The 26,367-nt window shown below is 33.0% G+C and overlaps 1 protein-coding gene and 1 long non-coding RNA gene across 3 annotated transcripts; both read right to left on the bottom strand.

The window, feature by feature from the left end:
• Positions 1-11,070: 11,070 nt before the first annotated feature.
• Positions 11,071-22,920, bottom strand: LOC127715651 (uncharacterized). Of its 2 annotated transcripts, none has more exons than XM_052221811.1 (6): positions 22,767-22,920; positions 20,168-20,431; positions 18,266-18,464; positions 17,115-17,231; positions 16,003-16,125; positions 11,071-11,850 (listed from the first exon to the last, which is right to left on the bottom strand). In XM_052221811.1, exons 2-6 carry the CDS (start codon positions 20,350-20,352, stop codon positions 11,149-11,151), a joined length of 1,326 nt encoding a protein of 441 aa, XP_052077771.1. In that variant the 5' UTR covers positions 20,353-20,431; positions 22,767-22,920; the 3' UTR covers positions 11,071-11,148. The 2 variants fall into 2 exon arrangements, with proteins under 2 accessions (XP_052077771.1, XP_052077772.1); XM_052221812.1 differs by lacking the exon at positions 22,767-22,920 and adding an exon at positions 22,632-22,746.
• Positions 12,770-15,996, bottom strand: LOC127715697 (uncharacterized). Its single transcript, XR_007988552.1, has 2 exons — positions 13,984-15,996; positions 12,770-13,097 (listed from the first exon to the last, which is right to left on the bottom strand). It is a non-coding gene; the product is annotated as an uncharacterized LOC127715697 (long non-coding RNA).
• Positions 22,921-26,367: the final 3,447 nt, after the last annotated feature.

Here is a 26,367-nt window from a genome sequence, read left to right as displayed (position 1 = left end):
AACATAATTAATCTACTATTATACACATATAAATAATAGATGTATATATACACAAATATAACAACCAAAAAAAAAAAACAAAAAAAAAAAAAACAACCCTAAAGTATATTTTGTGGCTTAACTTATAAATTTCACACCGTTTTAAAAAAATAATGACTTGTAAGAGTATTTGAATGCAGATATAGTTTTTTATTTTTTTATTTCACTGAATAGTGAATTCCACACTTTTGGACCACTGTATAATTCTGTATTTGATTGAGGGACAATAAAATATCTGATGATGAAAGTCGAGTATTGTACGATTGTTTACTATTTGTAAGCACAATCAGATTGGATAAATATTTTGGTGCCAGTTCATGTTTTGATTTATACATTAATAATGACTTGTGGAAAAGTATTGTAGTAACGGGAATAATTCCAGAATCCTTAAATATTTCTATAGATGGTTTACGAATATCGTGTTCGTTTAAAATAATTCTAGCTGCCCTTTTTTGCAATTTTAGTAAACTGTCAACTAAACACTGTTACCATACTATGCGCTGTATTATTTTGTCGTCGAAAAAACATCTTATAATAACCAAAAGAAACAACTGGTCTGACTATGTATCTCTGTTGCTATTGTTTTTTTTATATTTGAGATGACCCCTTGTTTTCGTCAACTGTTATCGTAAGTCTAAGTGTAATCCTAGGTAAAGACATAGTTTCTGCAAATGTCTACTTGACTCCTACACATAGCGGAGTTTAAAGGGGCACATGCTACGGGATAGAGAAAAAAAAATATGGTCTGTTTCCAATTGCACGAGTACGCTATCTATTTATATCTAGGTTTATGTTTACAACAGAATATATAACCGTTGGAATTCTTCGGAATTTCACCTCGATGGTTAATTTTAGGGCATCTAGACTAAAATACACACGAAATCTTGATACATAATTTCGCGTTTATGCATTGTAAATTGTTTATTTTAGACTTTTTTTTTGGGATATACGTTTAAGTATGTTTTAAGTCGAATATGAAAAATTGAGTCAAATCAGTGAACATGAATTTGACAGCTAGTACCCCTTTAAGTAATGTATTAAGTGAATTATTCATCAAGTACAATCATATGGTTATTAGTTCCCTACCGACAAAGTCGAAGGAGACTTTGGGTTTGAACACCGTCCATCTGTCTATCTGTCTGTCTGTCTGTCTATCTGTTTGTCTGTTCGTTCGTCAGTCCGTCAAATCCGTTTTCCACATTTTTTCTTCATGCTTGAAGATATTGATTGGATATTTGGTGTATTGTTTTATCATATCAAGTTACAGATTAAGTTCGAATTTCGTTCCGGTCTGATTATTTTGTGCAGAGTTAAGGTCCTTTGGCTTAGAAAATTCACTCAAATAATCAGTTTTCCACACTTTTTTTTGTCATTCTTGAAGATATTGATTTGATAATTAATTTGATATATAGTTTTCACATGACAAGTTACAGTTCTAGTTTGAATTTTGTTCTGCTCTAATGAATTTGTGCAGAGGTATGGTTATTGGACTTAAAAAAATTCACTCAAATAATCAGTTATCTGCACTTTTTTCTTCATGCTTGAGGATGTTAGTTTAAAAATTGGTATATAGTTTTATCATGACAAATTACAGATCAAGTTCGAATTTTGTTCCGGTTTGAGGATTTTGTGCAGAGTAGAAAATTCGCTTTAATAATAAGTTTTCAACACTTTTTTCGTCATGCTTGAAGATATTGACTTGATATTTGTTATAAAGTTTACACCACGACAAGTTATAGATCAAGTTAGAATTTTGTTCCAGTAGAATGATTTTTAATCGGTTCGGGACTATATATTGCCATGCAATACTCAAAGAATGCTTGTTGCATTAATTGATTATGTATGATATTATGTTATTTGTAAAACCTTATCAACCATTAGTTAATTCTTAATGATTTATATTGCCGACATAACCCATGTAAAATAAACATAATGAAAATGTATTTACAATTCTTTCATTCTTTCCCAGGTACCATCCAGATCCGAATAACATAAATTTAAATCCAGTCATAGGTTTGTATTGATGTCAATTGGAGATTGTTTTGACTGTATTTAGACATTTATTGATTCTGAAGTAGGAATAAATAGTGAATTGTGCTTATGTTTAAAATAAAGGTGCATGACTCTGGAAAAGAAAGGTAGAATAATTCACAACGATTTAAATTAACTTGGTATTGTATTTTATTGTCTGACACAAATCATTTACACACCAAATTGCACGTAGTTTTGTTTGCGTAATATTCAAAGGAATAAAATATGGCTAGGAAGTTAAATGTGGTTGTGTGTGGGACAGACTGCCTCAAGTGGTCATGCTCAATATTCTGGACACTCACTGGAATAATATTCGTTCTTGCTGCAGAGCTTACACAAGGGAGTCATTGCAAGGACGATAGCGAACAATGGCTAATAATTGCTCTTCCTATAGTGGCTGTATGTACAATGCTGGTTTCAGGAATAACTATATGTTCAGGAATGAGAGTTTGTTTAAAGTCGCTTTGCTCCGTAATTTGGACTTTAATTGGAATTGCATGTAGCAGTTTGTCGTGTTATTTTATCACTTTGCATTGCAAGGACAAGGAAGCAGTATTGATTGGACTGGTTGTGACTGGTTCCCTGACAATCTGGATAGGTGGATGTGTTATTGGACGTTTAACAAAACAAGGCGGAGGGTATCGTGAAATATAATTGCACACATTTTCATATTTTTTTTTGTATAAATATGTATTTTTAATTGTTATCTCGTTTTCCTTATTTTCGAATGTATATATAATTCAAAATCGAAACTGTATTTTAATTCATTCTGATCTTCTTATTGATAAAAAAGATTTTCATTTTTTTTTCAACTCAGCCTATATTTGGTAACATTAGAGACACCCATGAGCCACACCATTTTTTTTTGGAATGTTTACGTAAATCATGCGTCGTAAATGTGTCTTTTTACGGAAACAAATATTTTAATCCAGAAGTAAATTTCCATGAAAAATCAACTGAAACGGCAAAATTGTGTCTCATACTTAGTTATCGATAAATACCATGCTTTTGAAGTCTTCAATACCATTTATATCAAACATTAAACAGAAAAACATATTTGATTTACTGGAATAAAAATGCTTTAGGTTTATAATATAGAACTTAAATGGGATATTACAGAATTCAGATTTTTAAAACCAAATTTTCCCTACTCCTCCCCATTAAAATGGTAATTTAAAAAAAAAATAACTTTTTAAAATTTTGTCACAAAAAACCTATGTTATCTGTAACACATTTTAGTTTGTGTTGATAGTTTTATTCAGAAAGTCTTGTCAAGCTATCAATACATGTAGTCAGGCTTGCAGAGAATTATCAATAATATGTTCATATTATAGACATATATTATCTACTTCTATTTATTTTTATATGGTGTAATCATACTTATTTTTGTACGCTAATGTTTGATTTTCGTTGTTAAATAGGTTAACATTAGATTTTAGAAAATGTACAGGTAGAGAGAGTAAGATAAAGAAATTACCAGAAATAAAAATAGAAATAGATTTAAAAATGAAACTAGGTCTCCACATTTACATGTTGTCATTGATTTTGCTAATTTAAATATTTTTGTAAACATTATTAAAAAGGAAACAAGATAGTTGTTTAGTTTGTCCATTCGGAGAGGGAAATTATTTATACATAAATTGAACAACTGACATTTTTATGCATATAGATATTTTGTTGTTACTATCATTTTTAAAGTGATCTATAAGGTGGAGGTTTCTACCCGAGGATATCAGCAGCCCAGTAGTCAGCACTTCTATGTTGACATGCATTATCATTGATAAATTAAGGCTCATGTGGTCCTTTTGGCTAAAATGGCTGCGTTTTAACCTCAAAATTGAAAAAAGGTGCACTGCAAAATCCTGTTATTTTTTAATTTTCTATAACATAGTTAATATATTTGAATTTTATTTATCTAGGGCATGCTATGCCTTTCAACCTTTCCAGATACACAGGTTTGTCTGTACTCAGAGTAAATTTTGAGGAGAAAATGCAGCCATTTTATCCAATGGGTCCACATGAACCTTAACTGTTCATAACACTTTAAATACTTATGATATTTTACCCCCAGGAAAACTTGTTGTCCGCAAGTGAGACTGATTAATCAGACAAGATAAGGCTAACTATAGATAGAACAAACTTTGCTAATTGTGAGATGGTGTAGTTAGTGGACGACCAATTAATTTTCAGGGGGAAAGGGTGCTAGAGAATTTTCAAAATAAATATCTTGGCCTGGTAAGAGCTGAAAATAAATGATTTTGCCCCAAACAGGATGAAAATGAATATTCTGCAACACAAATCCAGGAAATAATTGTGTACAAAAGTGAAGATATTTGTTTTAATTTTCGCACGTAAAAATACATAATATAAAAATAAGATGTGGTATGATTCCAATGAGACAACTCTCCACAAGAGACCAGATGACACAGAAATTAACAACTATAGGTCACCGTACGGCCTTGAACAATGAGCAAAGTCCATACCGCATAGTCGGATATAAAAGGCCAAGCATGCCTAGCAGCATATGAAAATGCCAATCCGATAGCAACCGCCCTCTCCTCCGAATATCAAATAGTCGTCCGATTAGTAGTGTGTAAAATATTCTTGAATATTATAACTTGAATATTTATTAAAGTGGTTTGTCAAACTTCTTCTGGTTGCTCTATGTTATAAGGAACTATTTCCCCACTCAACATTTACATTTATACATGGCGGTTTATTGAATACGTTAATTGGAGTTGCGTGTACAATTTTGCCGTGTTTAACTATTAGCGAGGTGGTCCACGGGCTTCAAAATTTGACATGTTTCACATTGATTTTTAGGAATGAGCTATTATTGTCAAAAAATATTTAGTACCTGTTTTCATCACAATTCCTTTGTGTTAATTGAAACAATACATACATGTATTTTGTTATAAAATATACCTGGTATGTCAAGGTCATTGTGTCAATTACAAATATCCCTTTTCCAACTATTAATAAAGCTGTTATGCTATAGTCAATGTTATAGCATAATTAACAATTAAAATCCATTAGTTGTCATATCATATTGTATTAATCTGATAATATGATGAAATTTTACTTTAAAAAGTTTTTAAAATGATTCAAACAATAGCTCTTTTCATGTCCTCCTTTCTTTTGGAGTTAAAAAAGATGCATTTCACTAATGACAATAAACCAGAAACTACTGAAACGATGTAAATGATATAACAAATGAACTAGCTTCCATAAATTATTTAAGAAAAAAAATCATATATTCTGGTGAGCTCCGAAGGTTGACTAGTGTAAAGGGATGTGCTCGCCTTGACTTTGGCTGTAAAATCTTCGATGAAGAGGAGCGTCTGCTTGGGTATGAAGAATGCATAAAAAAGCAAGATAACAAAAACCGAACTCCAAGGAAAATTCAAAACGATAATTCCCTTTTCAAATGGCAAAAAAAAGAAGATCAAACACATCAAACGAATGGAAAACAACTGTCATACTCCTAACTTGGTACATCAATTTTCTTATGTAGAAAATGGTGGATTAAACCTGGGTTTATAGCTAGCTTAATCTCTCACTTGTATGACAGTTGCATAGAATTCCTTTACATTGACAACAATGTGTGAGCAAAACAAACAAACATAATAGGCACAAAATGTCAAAAATTGGATTACAGCTCTACAGCAGTCAACATTGTGTTATAATCTTAATCACTATAAAAACAAACAACTGTGTCAACGAAGAAAAACAAAATGGCATATATATACACTATATATTGTAGAATATGCAGATGAGCCGGCAATGTACCGTTGTATTTACGGAATTTTGTGAAGCTTACTAGGTATCCAATACAAACAGGGTAAGTCCTCAGATTTGCTGTTCAACGTTATGTTCATTGAAGCCATGAAGGACTTATGATTCGCCAAAATCTCATCTTAGTCAATTGATATGTTTTGTATGTTGGATTACCTCATATATTCATAATTCTTTCACAAGACTTACATACAAAAACAATATTATTTGAATCTTTGTCCGCAGAACAACAACATATTTATCGTGACGTGATGATAGACATTTCACAGCTTCTTTGTATCTGAATACGGACTTTGGTCGATCAGTCACAGGGTTTGTCAACTTTTGGATTCGATATTTTATCAGAGACTTGATTGCTTTAACCCATTCTTACAGTGTGTCCAGTTCAACTTCTCGTTTAGCCCATGCTCTGGCGTAGTCAATTATTTTGAAGTTATGGTTCCAATAGGTATGTTGGGGTTCTCTGAACTTAGGACCATGAGATATCACCTTTCGGAGATGTTCATGTTGAATTACGTTTCGATCCCCAGTAATAACATGGCCAGAGGGACTGTGAATATAAGCAAGTGGGAACAGTCACATGTCAGAGTTTTTTTTATATCTTCTTCTAAATCAAGGTCCTGCAATGCTTGCTTATAGTTAAATACTTTAGGTGCAATATTTTTGATTTAATTGTAGGATACAATAGGAACAGACTAATTTTGAAAATAAAGTGGAATTTTAGATGTTACCTCTTTGTGATGAAGAAAGTTGCTGCTGTTGATAACATCAATTTCTTCATTAGAAAACTGAACTGGAAGGAATTTCATAATGTCGTCTTGTAATGGTTCCGATCTTACAAATTTAAGAAGACGGAAAAGAGCTACATCACAAATGATACTGACCAGTCTGTATATTGGTGCAAATATATTTATGCATCCCTTGTCTAGTGCATAATCTCTCAAGCATTTTAGAAAATTAACAGGCAGCGCGAAAAAAAAAGAATAGTTCTAATGTAATGTAACCCTAGCTGATGATAAAGATGTGAAAGAGGGTCATCAAAGCTCCCTGAGGGCTATCTAAATTTGGAAGACTTTTTTACATTGGGCCGCTGGTAATGTTTTTGCCCATGACTACGATTGGGTCTTAAATGTAAGTTAGTATTCAATAAGCTCAATTACATTTACATCACTGCAGGATGGACTTGACAAATTTCCTACTCCTTTGATATTATCATTGCAACAATGTGGCATTGCAGTACCTAGTTCCCTTATCCAGAAATGTTCTCTATCTTTTCGGAAAGGAGTACTTAATATAGGGCTATTGGTGTGGTGATAAATTAAATACGCAGCCACATTACATCGACCAGGAAAAATTTGTACGTTAAGGAACCATTGCAACAACTAATTGAGGGGTCTGTATGTCATGTTGTAAGGTAAATGTATTGTCCCTATACATTATTGTAATATAGAAAAAGGATGATTATAATCACCAATAAAATGCTCCGCAGGGCGCAGCTTGATACGACCGCAGAGGTCGAACCCTGAACAGTTGGGGCAAGTATGGACACAACATTCAAGCTTGATACAGCTCTGAATTTGGATTGTGATTAAATATTTGACACAGCATAGGTTTCTGACACAGAATGAATGTGGTCTAAGAACTTAAAAATTTTAAATTGGACATTCACCTATTATGGTCCAATATCCAAAATCTAAATACATGGTTAGATTCAGCATATCAAAGAAACCCAAGAATTCAATTTTTGTTGAAATCAAACAAAGTTTAATTTTGGACCCTTTTGACCTCAATGTGGACAAAGTTGATAACGGGGCCCAAAAATCAAAAATCTAAATACATGGTTAGATTCAGCATATCAAAGAACCCCATATATTCAATTTTTGTTGAAATCAAACAAAGTTTAATTTTGGACCCCGATTTGGACCAACTTGAAAACTGGGCCCATAATCAAAAATCTAAATACATGTTTAGATTCAGCATATCAAAGAACCCTAAAAATTCAATTTTTGTTAAAATCAAACTAAGTTTAATTTTGGACCCTTTGGACCTTAATGTAGACCAATTTGAAGACAGAACCAAAAATTAAGAATCTAAATACACGGTTAGATTCGGCATATCAAAGAACCCCAATAATTCAATTTTTGATGAAATCAAACAAAGTTAAATTTTGGACCCTTTGGACCTTAATGTAGACCAATTTGAAGACAGAACCAAAAATTAAGAATCTAAATACACGGTTAGATTCGGCATATCAAAGAACCCCAATAATTCAATTTTTGATGAAATCAAACAAAGTTAAATTTTGGACCCTTTGGACCTCAATGTGGACCAATTTAAAAACGGGGCCCAAAATCCAAAAACTTAATACACGGTTAGATTCAGCATATTTAAGAACCCCAAGAATTCAAGAATAAAACCCCATTGAAATTGATCAAGAAATAAGCAATTTATACGAAGTATCTTCTTTTGCACAATACTGTGCAATTGAATATTTCTTGCTATTGTGCAATACTGTACAATTGACAATTTCTTGCTATTGCGCAATATTGTGCTATTGGATATTTCTTGCTATTGCGCAATACTGTGTAATTGAAGATTTCTTGCTATTGCGCAATACTGTGCAATTGAAGATTTCTTGCTATTGTGCAATACTGTGCAATTGAAAATTTCTTGCTATTGCACAATACTTATTATATAATAATTTACACATCCTGTTTGGTGTGTATCTCCTACCATATCATTATTATTTGCTTTTAAATATTAATCAGAAATAACCAACTTAAAATGGAAAATTTTAAAAGAAAAAAAAAAAGGAAAAAAAAGAAACCCCCCCCCCCCAAATTTTTTGAACCCCCTTATGATTCATCACCCCCCAAACTCAATCCCAGCCTTCCCTTTGTGGTATGGTACCTTGCAGTACAATTTCAGAGAGATCCATACACTTGAACACAAGTTATTGTCTGGAAACTAGAAAAATGCTTATTTTTGGCCCCTTTTTGGCCCCCAATTCCTAAACGTTTCGGGCAATTACCCCCAAACTCAATTCCAGCTTTCCCTTTGTGATATGGAACCTTGTAGTACAATTTCAGAAATATCCAAACACTTACACACAAGTTATTGTCATGAAACTAGAAAAATGCTTGTTTTTTGCCCCTTTTTTGGCCCCTCATTCCTAAAATTTTGAGGCAATTACCCCCAAAATCAATTACAGCCTTCCCTTTGTGATATGGAACTTTGTGGTACAATGTCAGAGAGATCCATACACTTACATACAAGTTATTGTCTGGAAGTTACAAAAATGCTTATTTTTGGCCCCTTTTTGGCCCCTAATTCCTTAACTGTTGGTACCATAACCCCCAAAATCAATCCCAACCTTCCTTTCGTGGTATTGAACCTTATGGTAAAATTTCATGGAGATCCATGAAGTTAGAGTGCGAAAACCAATGTGTCTTCGGACGACGCCGGACGATGCCAGACGACGACGACGACGACGACGACGCCAACGTCATACCACTATACGACCAAAAATTTTTAATTTTTGCGGTCGTATAAAAATCCTCCACAATACAACAGCCCACATTAATCACCAACAGATAATAAAAACCAACCAGACGATCAAACAAATAGTTATCAAAGGTACCAGGATTGTAATTTAATACGCCAGACGCGCGTTTCGTCTACATAAGACTCATCAGTGACGCTCAGATCGAAATAGTTAAAAGCCAAACAAGTATAAAGTTGAACAGCAAAAACGTACAATTCATTGTCTCGTACAGGCTTAAATGTGGTGGGGTCATCCCAGTTTAAGGTATGCCCCTTGCTTTTATAGACTTTTTGGCTTAAAACCAAAAATACAGTATTAAAACTATAAGTCAAATCTTTCGCCATGCATTCCGATCTACCCACTTTGCAGAACCTTCATAATGGATTAATTGTAAAGCATTTAGCATCTTAAAGTACAGGATACCCTATCAACATAGAATATGATTATCTAAAGCATGATGTTCAGTTTTGATGTGTTGGTTTGGGAAATTAATGTAGAAATATTAATATGAAAATATTTTTTTGGTTTTGTAGTTAGTTTGAAAATAGTTGAAAAACTATTTTTTTTCCCATTCGAACAGTTCAAATTTTTGAAAGGTCTTGACATCTTGCTTGAATTACATTGTATGTTGAATTTTATACATGCCGTTTAAATTGGAATGCTCTTTTTACTGTTGCTAAAATTGCTTAAATTCACAAAAAATGCACTTCTAATCTTTCTTAAACCATAGATGTATACAGCAAACTCTACGGTCAACAGGGCCTCGAATCTCGTATATAAACACATGTTTCTCTTTTAATGAGTAATGCCAATGGTTTGTTGACATGATAAACATATAGTTGTCTGCTGGTGGACTGTTAGTCCGAGAGGGTATCACCAGCCCAGTAGCCAGTACATCGGTACTGGCATGAAAATACGGATATTGTATTGTTAAAATTAATGTTACAAAAGTTTGGAAATTGTTTTAAATTAAGGAACACGCATACCTCATGCAAATCTTTGATTCCTTGCCCGGCTTCGGCTATTCGTTTTATTCTTTTTCGTTTATAAGCTCTTCATTTTTTAAAATAAGTTTTGGATTTTCAAATATTTTGGCCTCGAGGCATTATTTTTGCCGAAATAAGCACCTGGTGCAGAAAAATTGGTACCATATTGTTACTACATGTATATATTTTCAGAACTGAAATATTTATGACATGACAGCTATATAGTTATAATTGATTGAAATTTATTTGGTCTCTCATAACTCTTAATATAATGGTACCTGTATTTGAACTGATAAAATATGTTTTATAAAACGTATATATTATGATGATTGTGTATTATAATGTATTACACATGGTGACTCTTTAATAACTTAAGATATTGAATCTGAATCTGAATCTGCAATTCAGTCTCAATGTATAGGGAATCTGAACGGCCCATGATTTATAGCATTAACTTACCTATATAAATGAATGATCATAATGGGGTACAAGAAAAAAAAAGTTCGATGTTCATTTACGTAGACACCATCAAGGTAGTACAGCATCCTGAAATGAATGTGTGGCCTTCAATAGAACAAATTTTAACAGAGATCTGATTGGTTACGGTGTATCTTTTGTAGACAGAAAAACGCGTACCATTAATAGTCAACACCCTTTAAAAACTTAGTTAAAATATTTTTTTAAGTTAATCAAACATTTAATTTTATTTCCTTAATACATCGATGTATTTTATTATAACTTAAGGACATAATTTCATGGCTGAACAATTCTGTGTCGTCCTCCTTTCGTAGACTTTGAAAAATCAGTCTGATGTTTTCCTGGATATTGCAATTGTTTGGTAGAATGAAGTTTGTCTCCTTTTTGCTTGCTAGGAAGAAAAAGTTTTTCAGGGTTTGATATTCTTGAACGAATTATTGGTTGATGATGTGTGTCATCACCAACCTCAATGTTAACGCCGCTAACAGATGTCACAGATTGGTCTTTAGATGGTTTGCATGTAGTGCCTGTAGATTTAAATGGTGATTTCATTGGGGATTTCTGTTTCATCGAACTTCTCATTGGCGACGATGACTGGACTCTAGACATATCGTTTGTATTGTGTATCGAAACTGGTGTCACCCCATCGCTTAGTTTTTCACTACTTTTTCTTTTCGGTCTTACGTGTGATTGGTTTTCAGAAACAGGCTGGACTGTTCCTTTCGCTAATACACTGTAACTGTTTCCTCTGTTTAAAAATAAGGCTGGCCACACTATATAGTCAACTTTCGTCCCTTTTCCACTGTAAAGATTAAATTTATTTCTGTCAATATCCTGACCGGTGTAAAACTCGTACTCGATAACCATTGGTGGATTGTGAACACGCATAAACCAACACAATTCAGCACATTTGGTAACATATGACAAGACTCGCTTTGAATGTACTCCTCCTTTTGAAATATAATAATTTGCGCACTTCTGAAAAAAAAAAAGAAAGAAAACATGTTACTGAATAATAAAGCAACCGACAATCCAATTATCCCAAAATAACATTGTAGAGTTTAAAATAACTCAAGACATGCAGTTTTCAAACAATATCTTTATCGCAGTGTTGTTTGGTTTAGACTAAAGGCGGAACTTATAGAAAAACTATTGAGGCATTTTCTGTTTTTTTCTCATTAACATAATAAAGACACCAGCACTACTAGAACAATGCCCCGTAGATTGGCCGTGAAAATGTCCGTAAAAATGCTGGTGATTTTTACAGTGTTTGTCACGGTTAATTTACGGTGGGCCGTGAAACTTATCCGTGACAATGCCGTGGAATGACTGTTGTGAAAAGGCTGTGAAAAGTTTGTGAAAAGGCCGTGAAGAGGTGCCACCTGAAAACTTGGGTGAAAAGACCGTAGAAACCCTGTGAAAAAAAAATGTACACCGTGAAAAAGTCGTGATAATGCATTATGTGCCCATTGTGAAAAGACCGTGAAATGTAGATATAGTACAGTATATGCCTTTATTTGTCTTGAAAAGGCCGTGAAGAGGTACCAACTGAAAACTTGGGTAAAGAGACCGTAGAAACCTGTGAAAAACAAAAATGTACACCGTGAAAAAGTCGTGATAAATTATGTGCCCATTGTGGAAAGACCGTGAAATGTACATGTACTACTGTGATAAACAGCCATTCACTGATTGTGAAAACTCCTGTTAAATGTTAAATGTATTTTTTAGGCCATAATTTAACAAAAAATTTAAATGCTGTTTCAATCAAGTGAAGTGAAATGCCTGAAAACCTAGTGTAAATATCTAGTAGACAACTTATTTAAGTACAATGCAATTGAGACTATGAAAAACCATATTAAAATGCTGTATTTTTTTTAGTAATAATTGTGACAAAGAATAAAAATATTAATTTTAATAGAACTGTAGTAATTATGTAAAGAAAACATAAAAGCACACAAATGTCAATGTGATTAAGTAGCTAAAGTCAGCTGTAACATGTATTGTAGAAATTTTGTACATCTCTTGGGTGTGATTTTACCACTTCAGCAATATTTGTCTAATGTAATCCTTCACTTCACTGCTCTTTTGAATAACTATTCCAGAAAAACATTTATAGAAGTTCCTGTTAATTCCCAGGAAATACTTTTTACTGAAAAGCTCTTCTTTCCAACTGGATTCCTGAACTATTTTATATAAAGACTGCTATATCCTTTTGCTCTTCATTCCTAGAATAAATAAAGAACCATAACATATATTATACATGTATATAAAAAAACTATTTATATATTCAAATTAATTTTTGGCATTTATGTACATACCGGGTACATGTACTTAAAACAGCTACAATATTATTCCATGCAATACAGGACTTCACGGTTAATGACCCCATATTGAATAGGGGGCAGATTTTCATACTGGAGGTGAAAATGGTATGAAAAATACTAAAAAACATCATTGAAACAGAACAGCCACTTGGAAACATGCATAGGTTTTCCCATATTTTCATACCATTTTTTTAAACACCTCATTGCCATACCAATTATTCTTATGATATGGCACAAACCCTTCTAGAAAGGACATTTTGCCGTACAAATATTAAATACTTTCCCTGCTACGCCTCTGATTAATCCCTTTTGAACTCTGTGTCCCGATGGCCAAGTCAGAAAATACTTAAATAGCTCCCGACACATTCAAAGGGGTTACACCTCTGATTATCAGAGTGAACTCCATTTCAGAGATATTTATTGTTATCATAATCATTTCCAATTATCTATTATCTATATCTATGTCTACGTAGTGTACTGTACATAAATGTCATTTTTTTTACGTGGCCAGTGTGGGGGAAAAGGACCCCCCTTTTTTTCCCAAATACATAAACAAAACAAAACCGTAATCGTATTTAAAGGATCCGGTAAGTCTTAGAAAACATTAATCGAAATGATTAAAGGAATCAAGTGCAACAGACTCAAATATAAGTGAATATATCACATGCATGTTTGCGCGGTTTCTGCAAATTCAGTGAAAATCAGTTCAATGGAAATGCTCACAAACGTCATCAACATTTTGGTGATATGATGCATAAAAGAATAAAATATTAATAACTTTACTTACCTCAAACTTGCTGTCACTCGTCTTGCATCTATAAAGTAAATATTAATCGACCTTCGGCGTCTTTCAAATGAATCCGGGTCCGTTCGCGCCCAATCACGTTCGCCCCCATGCACGTTCGCCCCCTTTCACTTTCGCACCCTACACGTTCGCACCCGAAGTCCGTTCGCACCCTACACGTTCGCGCCCATTTTTTATTGGTTTTGTTTTTAATAATTTGTAAACGAGTTTTGGTAAGTGTATTGCTATAAATATATATTTTTTCATTGTTTCTAAATAAAGTGAGATTCTGACAAGGTTTTTTTTGTGTCATGGTAAATATATTGCTATAAACATTTTTTTCATTGTTTTAAAATAAAGTGAGATTCTGACGACCAGTATTTTATTTTTGTGTTGAATAATTTTTAATCATGTTTGGATAGTGTATTGCTATAAATAGTTTTTTTCATTGTTTATGAATAAAGTGGGATTCTGACACACGTGGGATCAAAGGAGCCAAGCAGTTAAAAACAATTATCTTTCATGTTTTTTTTTTAAATCTTCAAAGTTTTACTCATACCAAGCTAAATACATGCAGTATTTACATCAACGCAAGTTAAAACAACCATGACAACAATCATGATTTTCAAACACTCAACAATAACACCAAATTAGGCTGTGAATAAATACCAATAAGCAGTAATCATACATAATTAACATTTAATATTTATTCATCAAATCAATTTAAAACTATATTTCATTTAAAAATTCCCGAATTTTTATTTATGAAAATAAAAATATTTTGATATAAACATCTACAAAACATCTAAAAAATTATCAGGTTTTTGAATAAAAAAAAGGGTGCGAACGTGTAGGGTGCGAACGGACCTAGGGGGCGAACGTGTGGGGTGCGAACGTGTAGGGTGCGAACGTGTATTGGGCGCGAACGGACCCGATACCCTTTCAAATTTCCAACCTTTTGCGGAAATGTTACAATTACTCTAAAAGAAACACGAATCCGGATACGGCTGATATTCCGGGAAGTTCTCGTTTTTACATGTTTCTGTTCCAATATCAAAATTAATGTTTACATTGTTTATAATAATGTACAGACGAGAAGCAAAATACTTTTCTTTAAATACAAAATATTTATTGGCACAAAGTCATTAATTATAACAATGAATGGTTCCATTTAAAAGTCAGTCCTGTACAGTACAGTAGTATTGCATATAATAATATTTAAACAGACATATATATTTATAATGAAAAGTTTATAGGATATTTAGAAAAATGTGAGTGGAAATAATTAGACCATATAACAATAATCACATGGGATGTTTTAAATCTGAATAAGGATAAGAAAAAATTGACATGAAAAAATATCACGGCCTTTTCACTGGTTTCAACAACCAGTGAAAAGGCCGTGATATTTTTTATTAAGCATGAAAGGACAAATTATCACGGCCTTTTCACGGGATATTGAAATTTCACGGTCTTTTTCTAACATCAAATATTTTTCACGGCCTTTAGAAATATTTTTTTTACAAAAGTCACGGGGTATTTTCACAAGGTTTTCACGGCCCTGTGATATTTCACAGACATTTCACGGCCTTTTCACGTGCTGTTGTTACAGTAGTACAGGAGGATGGATATACTCGAGACAAAATATCTTACATGATAAGACGGTTCCAGATGACGACTAAAGCGGTTTAATTTTTTTTTATCACTGATAATCAATGTAAAATTCCTGAGGTAATCATTCGGGAATTTGGAATAAATTGAATAAAAAAAATGATGAGGCTTATTTACAAATACTACCACTGATTCACTGCCAGGCAACTCATTATGTTTTATTACAACAGACATTTAAATACAAACACCAAAGGGAATTGTCAATGCATTCGTCTGTCGAATTGATATATAACATTTTGACTACTTTGGTATTTTAGTGTCTATCAATATTGGAAGTTTATTTGTTTCCGTTAATGTAAATACAGGGAGTTAAATATATGTCTAAAACGAATTTTGAATTCTCTAAATTACCTTCGTTACGGCTTGTATCCATTCGGAATCTCTACATCTTCTTTGTTTGTAGGTATTAATGATATCGTCCATAAATCTTCGCCCAATACTTCTATCTAGTCGAGCACTAGAAGCACGTCTGCTCTAAAAAACAGAACATTGATATTTATTCATTTATCGATTTGATTTCATTTTAGTGTTAATGCAAGTAAGATTTATTATTAAAATTAACCAAACTGTGATATAAAAAAAACTTTTCAAGCTTTCAACTTTTCATGCTATTACCCTCACCATCACCTACCATCACCTCCGACAGCACCGATAACTTTTGTTGAATTTTCTATAATTTTCTTACTCATGAAGAAAAACTTTTAAATATTTCATGCTTTGTTTTTCTAAGAAAGGGAGAAAATGGAAACTAGAAAATGTACGGCAAACTGTGATTGAACCAATGATTCGCATAATAAATATATGTGAAAATAGTATCGCATTATATTCCAACAAATTAATGTTACTCGTGTAAAAAAACGCATATATTTACCTATGTAATCATATTTTTTGATAAAAGTAAAAGAATTTCCCGCAAACAGTATTAATACTCGTGTCGTTGTTTTTCTAAGAAAGGGAGAAAATGGAAACTAGAAAATGTACGGCAAACTGTGATTGAACCAATGATTCGCATTATAAATATATGTGAAAATAGTATCGCATTATATTCCAACAAATTAATGTTACTCGTGTAAAAAAACGCATATATTTACCTATGTAATCATATTTTTTGATAAAAGTAAAAGAATTTCCCGCAAACAGTATTAATACTCGTGTCGTTTTCTTTTTTCTTGCATACAGTTACCTTTCTGAAGATTTGTTGGCAAATACGTGCGCGATAAACAAGCGTAACATGTATTACAAGAATTACATGAATGAAGGAAGTTCCGAAATATCTATTTATGAGGGTCTGGAAAGGGGGTCCCTCATTTCTTTATTCTTTAATTTCTATACAATTTTCTCTATTCTATATTTATTTTGCCCATTATTGTCTATTCTGTAAACCCCATCAAGACCTGCATATAGGAGTTCCGTGGTAATTTAAAGAAATTTTAGCAGTATCTTGAAAAGTCTTATGTTTTTACCTGAGACATATTTAGGTTTGTATCTGTGTCCTTCATATAGTTTTCTATATCTTCAAGGTTATATCTCAGTTTCATCACTTGATCGTCTGCTATTTCCTGACATTGGTGATAACAAAGCTGTAAACAAACAAATGACAAAATATTATTGTTTTGGTTGAAATAAGGAAATAAATATATTTAAAAGCTAGACCAAGTTTTAAAAAGAGGCGGAAGAAACCAAGGAAACGTTGAAAACTCATAAGACGAGATAAACTGACAACGCCAGCCATACGCCGAAAAGACAAAAAAATCACAAAATACTTCATAGAAAACTAAATACTGAGCAACACGAACCTAAAAACTGGGGGTGATCATAGGTGATCTTAGGTGCTCCGGAAGGGTTAGCAGATCCTGCTCTGCTAGTCACATTGTGTGTTAAAATCACTGCTATTTTTTAAAAAATATATCCTAAACCCTAACTATCGCAAACTGTTTTAATGCTCAAACACCATTAGATAAACTACCTATACGTTTGTTTCAATCATTTTGACCTCAAGCATCACTATCGTAACTGCGCATCCGGTACAGTAAAATTGATACCGTTAATGTAAGTACATATACATTACTTGTATAAAAAAGAATCTCTCTTAGCACAGGTCTATCCCTTAATCGACTTCGTGTATTAATGTTATCCTTTACATGAAGGACACAGGGACCAACCATTAACTACAAGAATAGCTGGGATATAGAAATAAAGCTACGGTGTGTACTTGTTGAAGATCTTCTTTATGTCTGTGACCTTACACTTGCTACAAGTAAGACAAAGTTGACTATCCTTTTTAGTCATATATCTCCTAACGTTTCTGGGTTTAGTTTGAGACTCACAATGAAGGTAAATCCAGAAAAGCGTTTCGCGCATTTATAAAGTGTTATTTTCATTTTCTAGCAAAAAATTCATGCAGATGCATTTTAAGTTATGTCAACAAGCGACAGTAAAGAATAGGGTATTATTATAAACATTCCTTGACAGATGACATAAAAGAATACAACAATAAAAAAAAATAAGCCGACATATATTGCTAAAACCTATATTGTTTTGGTAAAACGTTCTTTAAAAACCGCGAGTGATATTATATGGCACCCGTAATATATTAAATTAAACAATGACATACCACCAGTATATCTAGAAGCTGTTTTTCAACAATCTGGGTTTGGTTTTTCTGCTTTTTTAGCTCTTCATATGCATCTAACCATTCTTCCGTGTATAGGGAGTTCCATTTTTCAGCCAGCTTCGTTGGTCTGTTGGGATCACTCAAGTCAGCAATATCTGGATTTCCTCTAGACATCTGTTCTCCAGCAATACGACTTAGTCTATTAAAAATAACATTGGAAAAAAATAAAATTCACAATAATACTGAACTCCGAGGAAAACCCAAAAAGGTAAGTCCCCAATCAAACGGCAAAACCAAAAGCACAAACACACCAAACGAATCAAGTGTTTGAAAAGAGCAAATTTAAACGCAGTAATAAGGGGGAAAGTGTTCAAATAGTAAACGAAATTATGACCATATAGCGCTTGGTGAAGTCTTTTGGAGATAAATTGATTTGTGGTAATAATAAGCAAACTCTGTGGCTGACCTTTCGTTTAAAGCTATCAAAACAATGTTATATACTTCAATCATGTCTTTTTGTTTATATATTTAATCTAACTCTACTATTTGGAATCTATTCACACGAATAAATTGGATTGTTAACTGTACACTATGTCAATGAGACAACACCCAACAACGATTTTTACCAAGTAAATCGTGTATAAAATAATTTGTAATTTTCCAAAAGAGGATTCCTGAAGTTGTTACACAATGAATACGAAATGAATACATGTACAAAGTTTAAAAGACACATATGATATAAATTTCTGTAAATTTCTGTGCGTCGAACACGTGTTTTGGAATAAACTTCATCATGTACAAGTAACATGTACATCCTAAATAACAAAGTTTGAAAAAGCATTTTCAAACTTTGTTATTTAGGATGTACATAATAAAGTTTGAAAAAGCATTTTTAAAATTATCGAAAGGGACCTAAATAGAACAAATAATTCCGCCTAAGATCAAGTAGACAGAGTTGCAGCCTGAGTTTAAATATCTAATAGACGAAAATAATAAAGTCCAAATTCATTAATTCGGGAAATTACCAAACACGTCAATCGATTGAACTTACTTCTTGCACAACTAGCGAAACCGTAAATTACATAATGGGGGAATTATTTAAATATACAAGGAAGCTTTATTGAAATGACCTTTTTATATCAATATTTCCTGATTTCCTTTATTTGTTTATTTACCAAATAAACCAATGGTTAAGGAAGATTTAAACTTTTAAAAGTTTAAAATTTTCGGTTCAAGTTGATAAGATTATTCAAAACTTACAGTACTCGAGCATCTTAAACGTTTGAGAATGAAAGGAAAGGGTTGATTTATAAAAATAGTTTTTAACTACAAGGTAGATCGGAATTTTGTGTAGATGACAGATGTCTGGCTATGCATAAAAAGTAAAACTAGATCTACCAAAAATAGACAACAGACCACAATAACCACCAACACCAGAATGAAAATGACGGATTTGGTACAGGCATTTTATAGTCTCGATTAAATATATGAAAAACTTGTCTCGTGGCAGTTCAGAGCACGACGTATGGCATAATAGACAATAATCTACTGATGGAGACTTTTCAAAAGTTAACTGTTCAGCTCGATATGTCTTTGAGTTTTTCTTGTGTTTGCGAGTGCAGTCCCATTGACGAATACTTCACATCTTCTTCAATTCGCATAAACAGACCATTAGGACAATCATGACTGATTGAATGCTATATCAATCCTTGAAGACTAGTAGCCTTCAACGAAATGTTGTGTATTCTGACAGCTACAGAGGTAGCTCATTATAATTATCATTATCTTTTCGGCAGAAGGTTGTGTATTTCAAAAACAGTTTTCAAAATTGAATTGATTGTTGACAGGAATATAAAATATTCTGAATTCTAGTTTCTTAAATTGAATAAATGTCAATATTACCTGCTAAGTAATTCATTTTTTTCTGCCGCCATTATCACTAATTCTTTTTTCAATTCAATATTCTGTTTTTCTAACATTTTAGTACGATCTTCTTGAAAATGAAGTCTTGTTTCTAGCTGTTTTTGATGCTCTGCCATTTCATTCGCATGTACATTTTTTTGGCTTCCAAACCATCTTTTAGCCATTTTAGGCAGTAATGTTTCCTATTGCAACTATTTATAACAGTAAGACGATATGTAAAATTCAGAGTTACTATATTTGAAACTGAAAATGGAAAAAATAACAAATCATTATAGATAAATAAGTTATATTAGAGACCATTAAATAGTTTCCTGTCAATAATATTTTATAACATTTTCTTATGTCGAACTATTAAATGACATCATTAGATACTTGATAGCACATCTATATTATTCTCAAGATTTTTTAAATTGATTTATTAATTATTCGTTTGGCGTTAGTCCATATCTTTTTACAAGTATTTAAGATTAGACTTGGTAGTTTGATTGATTTACAGTCCGTGTTTAATTTGCATCGAAAGAAAATAGTCTTAATATTATATTTTTGTGAAATGCATTACGGCTGTCTTATAGAAATTATATATAAAAATATGAAAATGTGGTATGATTGCCAATGAGACAACTCTCCACAATAGACCAAATGACACAGAAATTCACAACTTTAGGTCACCGTACGGCCTTCAACAATGAGCAAAGTATGTGTACTTTATTAAAGTCATATGAAAAAAAATTCCAAGAGTCAAAATGTCTCACTAAAGGAGGTATTTATAATGTTATTATATTTCGCCATAATTTATAGAGTGAACAAATAAGTAATCTGATTGCAAAAGAACAAAATTCTGATATCGAAATATGGTCATTTAGACTTACCAATCCGATCGTACTACCTATGCAAAATAAATGTGTCCGTTTGGACGTGACGGATGCATAAATACATAGCCCCCGTCGACCCACTTTGCAAAACCACTTCAGTACAGTTATTAATTTGTTCTCGTCCTCAATTTGCGTGGCGTGTAATATTCATGATATTTGCCTTTGGACGTTAAGCAAACGATAACCCATAATCCAATGAATCTAGGAACATTGATCATGCATGACTCGAAAAAACAAAAATATAATTTTAGTATTTGCAGGAACAGAAGTTAAAGTAGAAGCTTTACAAAACCAATGGAAAAAATGATGACAAATATTCAATATAACGCATTTTTTTTATCATGAAGCTACCGTGTTATTTGTTGGTTGCAGAGGGATTATGCGTAAAAACGAAAACGAGAATAGAATTTGCAGTTATTGAATAGTTTTGAGAACGATAAAGGCAATGTTAAATCGTTAGAATCCTATAGATAGTTTTGAGAACGATAAAGGCAATGTTAAATCGTTAGAATCCAATAGATAGTTTTGAGAACGATAAAGGCAATGTTAAATCGTTAGAATCCATAGATAGTTTTTGAGAACGATAAAGGCAATGTTAAATCGTTAGAATCCTATAGATAGTTTTGTGAACGATAAAGGCAATGTTAAATTGTTATTATCCAATAGATATTTTTGAGAACGATAAAGGCAATGTTAAATCGTTAGATTCCTATATATAGATAGTTTTGAGAACGATAAAGGCTATGTTAAATCGTTAGAATCCTATATATAGATAGTTTTGAGAACGATAAAGGCAATGTTAAATCGTTAGAATACTTAAGATAGTTTTGAGACCGATAAAGGCAATGATAAATCGACAGAATCCTATAAATAGTTTTGAGAACGATAACGGCAATGTTAAATCGTTAGAATCCTATAGATGAGGACATCATACATTGTTTGGTCTAAAATCGACGACCATGCATGCACTAAAAACGTACGATACTAATTTCTTTAAGCACGACGAGTATTTCAAGAAGAAACTTTTATCTGATTCGCTGGAGACTATACTTTCTACAATTCCCTTTCTTTTATTTCGTTCTTACTAATTTATATGTTTACTGAAAACTGCCAGTATACTGATTGCCCTTGGAGAACTCTGCAGATGTCAGTATGATGGTAATCTCTTAGTTATAGCAGTAAAATTGTTAACAGTTTTAAAAGCCATATATATGAAATAGTTGACAGCATACAAATCAAAAGGGCCTCATTAGACCGGCCAAAACCGTCGTATCATTAAAGACCTGGAGCTGCGCTCATTTAACAAGTGTTGGGAAATTTCTATATGTGTGGAGTGAGGAAATGTTGAAACTGTAACGTATGAAAACAAATATCTATTGAAAATAACCATCTATTGTTCTTATAAATGGTCTGAAATATTTTTCCTCCCCTGTTGAAATTCACCAAAATTCGCTATTTGGATTATGATAGCATGAAAATGACCAGTAAAAGGAAATAATAAAGTTCGCTTAACTTGACCTTTCGACATACTTCTTAAAGATCTGAATTGATAATTAAAATTCAATACTTACAGTTAAATGAGAAATAAAAACTTTTAAAAAATCTCTTAATATGTACTTGATTAGCCTCCAGTGGCGTAAATATTTATGTATATATAGACATAATATGTGTACTTCTATAAACAATAAATGTTATTGTAAACTTACATATTATATAGAAGCTTCCCTGACGTATGAAAAGGAAATGATACGTCCGTAGGAAATAAAAATTTGAAAAATATTTGCTTGTTTCTTCTTGTTGTCAACATAAGTACGGAAGTGTAATAAACATTCAAATCACGTGATACACATTTAAACCTTTAAATATTTCTAGAGTTTAAATACACATTCACCTGACTGCATAAAGGGTCAATGATTGTGATACTTGATACGAATGACTAACGGTTTACGTAATCAGAAACAGAGGAAACATTATTTGTTGTTTCGTGAAACTCCTTTATTTATTGTTTATTAAAACTTTACAATATATTATGGTGACTAGAGATTTTTTAACTGATTGACTTTTTAAAATATTTGAATCATATATAGAAAATCAGTTTAGCAGGTCATTACGTACGCCCCCTAAATGTATGAAGTATAATTATACATCCTTATGTCTCATAACCACTTCACACATAAGCTTAGACATTTTATAAACATGCATCACAATTAATCACAACTCTTGAGTGGAGCAAGAAAAAGACATACAATATAATGATATCTGATTGTCAAATTTACATATAAGGTACCTGCAATAAAAAGTTACTATAGTACTCGAGTATTTGATAAAATGTGCCCCTTTTCTCTGTTTTCTGTTGTTGCTTTTTGTGTTATGTGAAATTCAATAAAAGCAGAAAATTAAATTGATAATTTCAGTGTTTCAGCTACACATGCAGAATCAATTAAAATTAAAAAAGTGTCTTATCCATTGCTTTTACATGTACTGATTTGTTATTCGGAACTTTAAACAATTTATCATAAAAAATGAAAGGATGTGCCCATGGCGACAATCAGTCGAGGTTTGCTAACTCAACCTGCTAAAAAATAATTAGAAAATTATTTAAACAATGAACACAGATCGTTAATAAGGAGTCCTTTCATGAGGCATGAGTCGGGTAAGTTTAGAAGAAAATCAATAAAAATCTGAAATCACTAGACTGTAAACCACCAGACTCAAGCTAGCGAACAATAAGCCAGCGAACAATAAGGTGTATCAAGCTAGCGAACAATAAGCCAGCGAACAATAAAAAATACGCGCCAAACTGATCACCCATAAAAACCGATGACTTATATTAACATGAAACGTCCTATGAAATCTGATGACAATCATTTTTATCATGCTATACATTTTCACGAAGACAAAATTGATTTTTTATTCATATATATATATTTAAAACAACATAATTTTTCTTGATAGCCGACATCTCTTATAGGATTTCCAAAATCAATTTTAGCTACTCCTCTTTTGATTACCTTTGATAACAAACGGCTTGTCTTTATAAAAAAGAAAAAAAATACGAAAAGTATACCATACTTATCAAGTGTAAAGATGAAAATAAATACACATGCTGATGCATGTACATACCGTTTTTGGACCGTCAAGTACAGAATTTTGCATTCAGAATTATAAGTTGAATTAAAAGCTAATAAATATCCACAGTTAACATTTTGGTACGATTGAAAACTTGCAATTTATTTATTACATTTTGAAAAGAAATGTGTTTTATGTGACAGTGACATACAAGTAGCATGAGATATGAATTGATATGAAGATTTTGACTAATTTAACCGACAAAATGTTCGAATCCAAAACTATTACAGCTGCTTTTCAAAACAGCACGTCATTTTAAGCTTGTACTGATTCGAATTTACAAAAACAGGGTGGAATCACAACAATACAGACTACATTTTTTGTATTTCAGTTAAACATTCGAACGAAAATCGGGGAAAGGTTCAAAGTTGGGGTCAGGTGACCCTACAACCTCCATACTTTAATTCATTAAAAAGTCCCTGCGGCAAAACTTTTGTCCACACTAAGTACAAATGATAGGCAATTGCCTATGGTAGCCTGGACTAAAAGACCCAGGTGGGTAAAGTTAAGGATCGCCTACAATTGAGGTCCAAAGTTGTGGTCGTGTGACCCTACCACCTCCCTACTTTAATTCATAAAAAAGTCCCTACGGCAAAGTTTTTGTCCACACTAGGTACAAATGATAAGCAATAGCCTAAGGTTGCCTTGACTAAAAGACCCAGGTGGATAAAGTTACGGATCGTCTACAATTGAGGTCCAAAGTTGGGGTCGGGTGATCCTACCACCTTCCTACTTTAATTCATAAAAAAGTCCGTAAGGCAAAGCTTTTGTCCACACTAGGTACAACTGATAGGCAATTGCCTAAGGTTGCCTGGACTAAAAGACCCAGGTGGGTAAAGTTACTGAATTTTTTTAATTGAGGTCCAAAGTTGGGGTATGGTGACCCAACCCCTCCCTACTTTAATTCATAAAAAAGTCCGTACGGCAAAGCTTTTGTCCACACTAGGCTTAACTGATAGGCAATTGCCTAAGGTTGCCTGCACTAAGAGACCCAGGTGGGTAAAGTTACGGATTGTCTACAATTGTGGACCAAAGCTAGGATCGTGTGATCCTAGCTACCACCGCCCTACTTTAATTCATAAAAAAGTCCCTACGGAAAAGCTTTTGTTCACACTAAAAACAAATGATAGGCAATTGTCTAAGGTTGCCTGGACCAAAAGACCCAGGTGGGTAAAATTACGGATCGTCTACAATTGAGGTCCAAAGTTTGGTCGGATGACCCTACCCCCTCAATACATTAATTCATAAAAAAAAGTCCACACGGCAAAGCTTTTGTCCACACAAGGTACAAATGATAGGCAATAGCCTAAGGTTGATTGAACCAGCAGACCAAGGTGGGTAAAGTTACGGATTGTCTCCAATTGAGGTCCAAAGTTGGGGTCGGGTGACCCTACCAACTCCCTACTTTAATTCATAAAAAAGTCCGTACGGCAAAGCTTTTGTCCACACTAGGTACAAATGATAAGCAATTGCCTAAGGTTGCCTGGACCAAAAGACCCAGGTGGGTAAAGTTACGGATCTTTTTTAATTGAGGTCCAAAGTTGGGGTATGGTGACCCAACCCCAACCCTACTTCAATGCATAAAAATTCCCTACGGCAAATGCTTTTGTCCACACTAGGAACAAATTATAGGCAAGTGCCTAAGGTTGACTCGACCAAAAGACCCAGGTGGGTAAAATTAAGGATCGTCTACAATTGAAGATCAAAGTTGGGGTCGTGTGACCCTACCAACTCAATACTTTAATTCATACAAAAAGTCCGTACGGCCAAGCTTTTGTCCACACTAGGTACAAATAATAGTCTATTGCCTAAGGTTGCCTTAGATCAAAAGACCGAGGTGCGTAAAGTTACGTCTACAATTGAGGTCCAAATTTGGGGTCGGGTAATCCTACCACCTCCCTACTTTAATTCATAAAAAAGTCCTTACGGGAAAGCTTATGTCCACACTAGGTACAAATGATATGCAATTACCTATGGTTGCCTGGATCAAAAGACCCAGGTGGGTAAAGTTAGGGATCGTCAAAAAATTTCCGTACTTTCAATTAGTTCCTAAAATAAAATTTTTGTAGAATAAACGTATAGACAATGTATAAACTATTTAAATGATTACCTTTCAAAACAAAACGTTTGAGTAAAATTGATTTCCTTTTGAAAAGCGGATTTCGTTCTATTTTTTGT

This window comes from Mytilus californianus, unplaced genomic scaffold (genome assembly GCF_021869535.1).
Source record: "Mytilus californianus isolate M0D057914Y unplaced genomic scaffold, xbMytCali1.0.p SCAF_9, whole genome shotgun sequence".
Classification (NCBI taxonomy): domain Eukaryota; kingdom Metazoa; phylum Mollusca; class Bivalvia; order Mytilida; family Mytilidae; genus Mytilus; species Mytilus californianus.
Note: the sequence above shows the minus strand (reverse complement) of the source record. Positions and strands in the feature narration are given on the sequence as shown.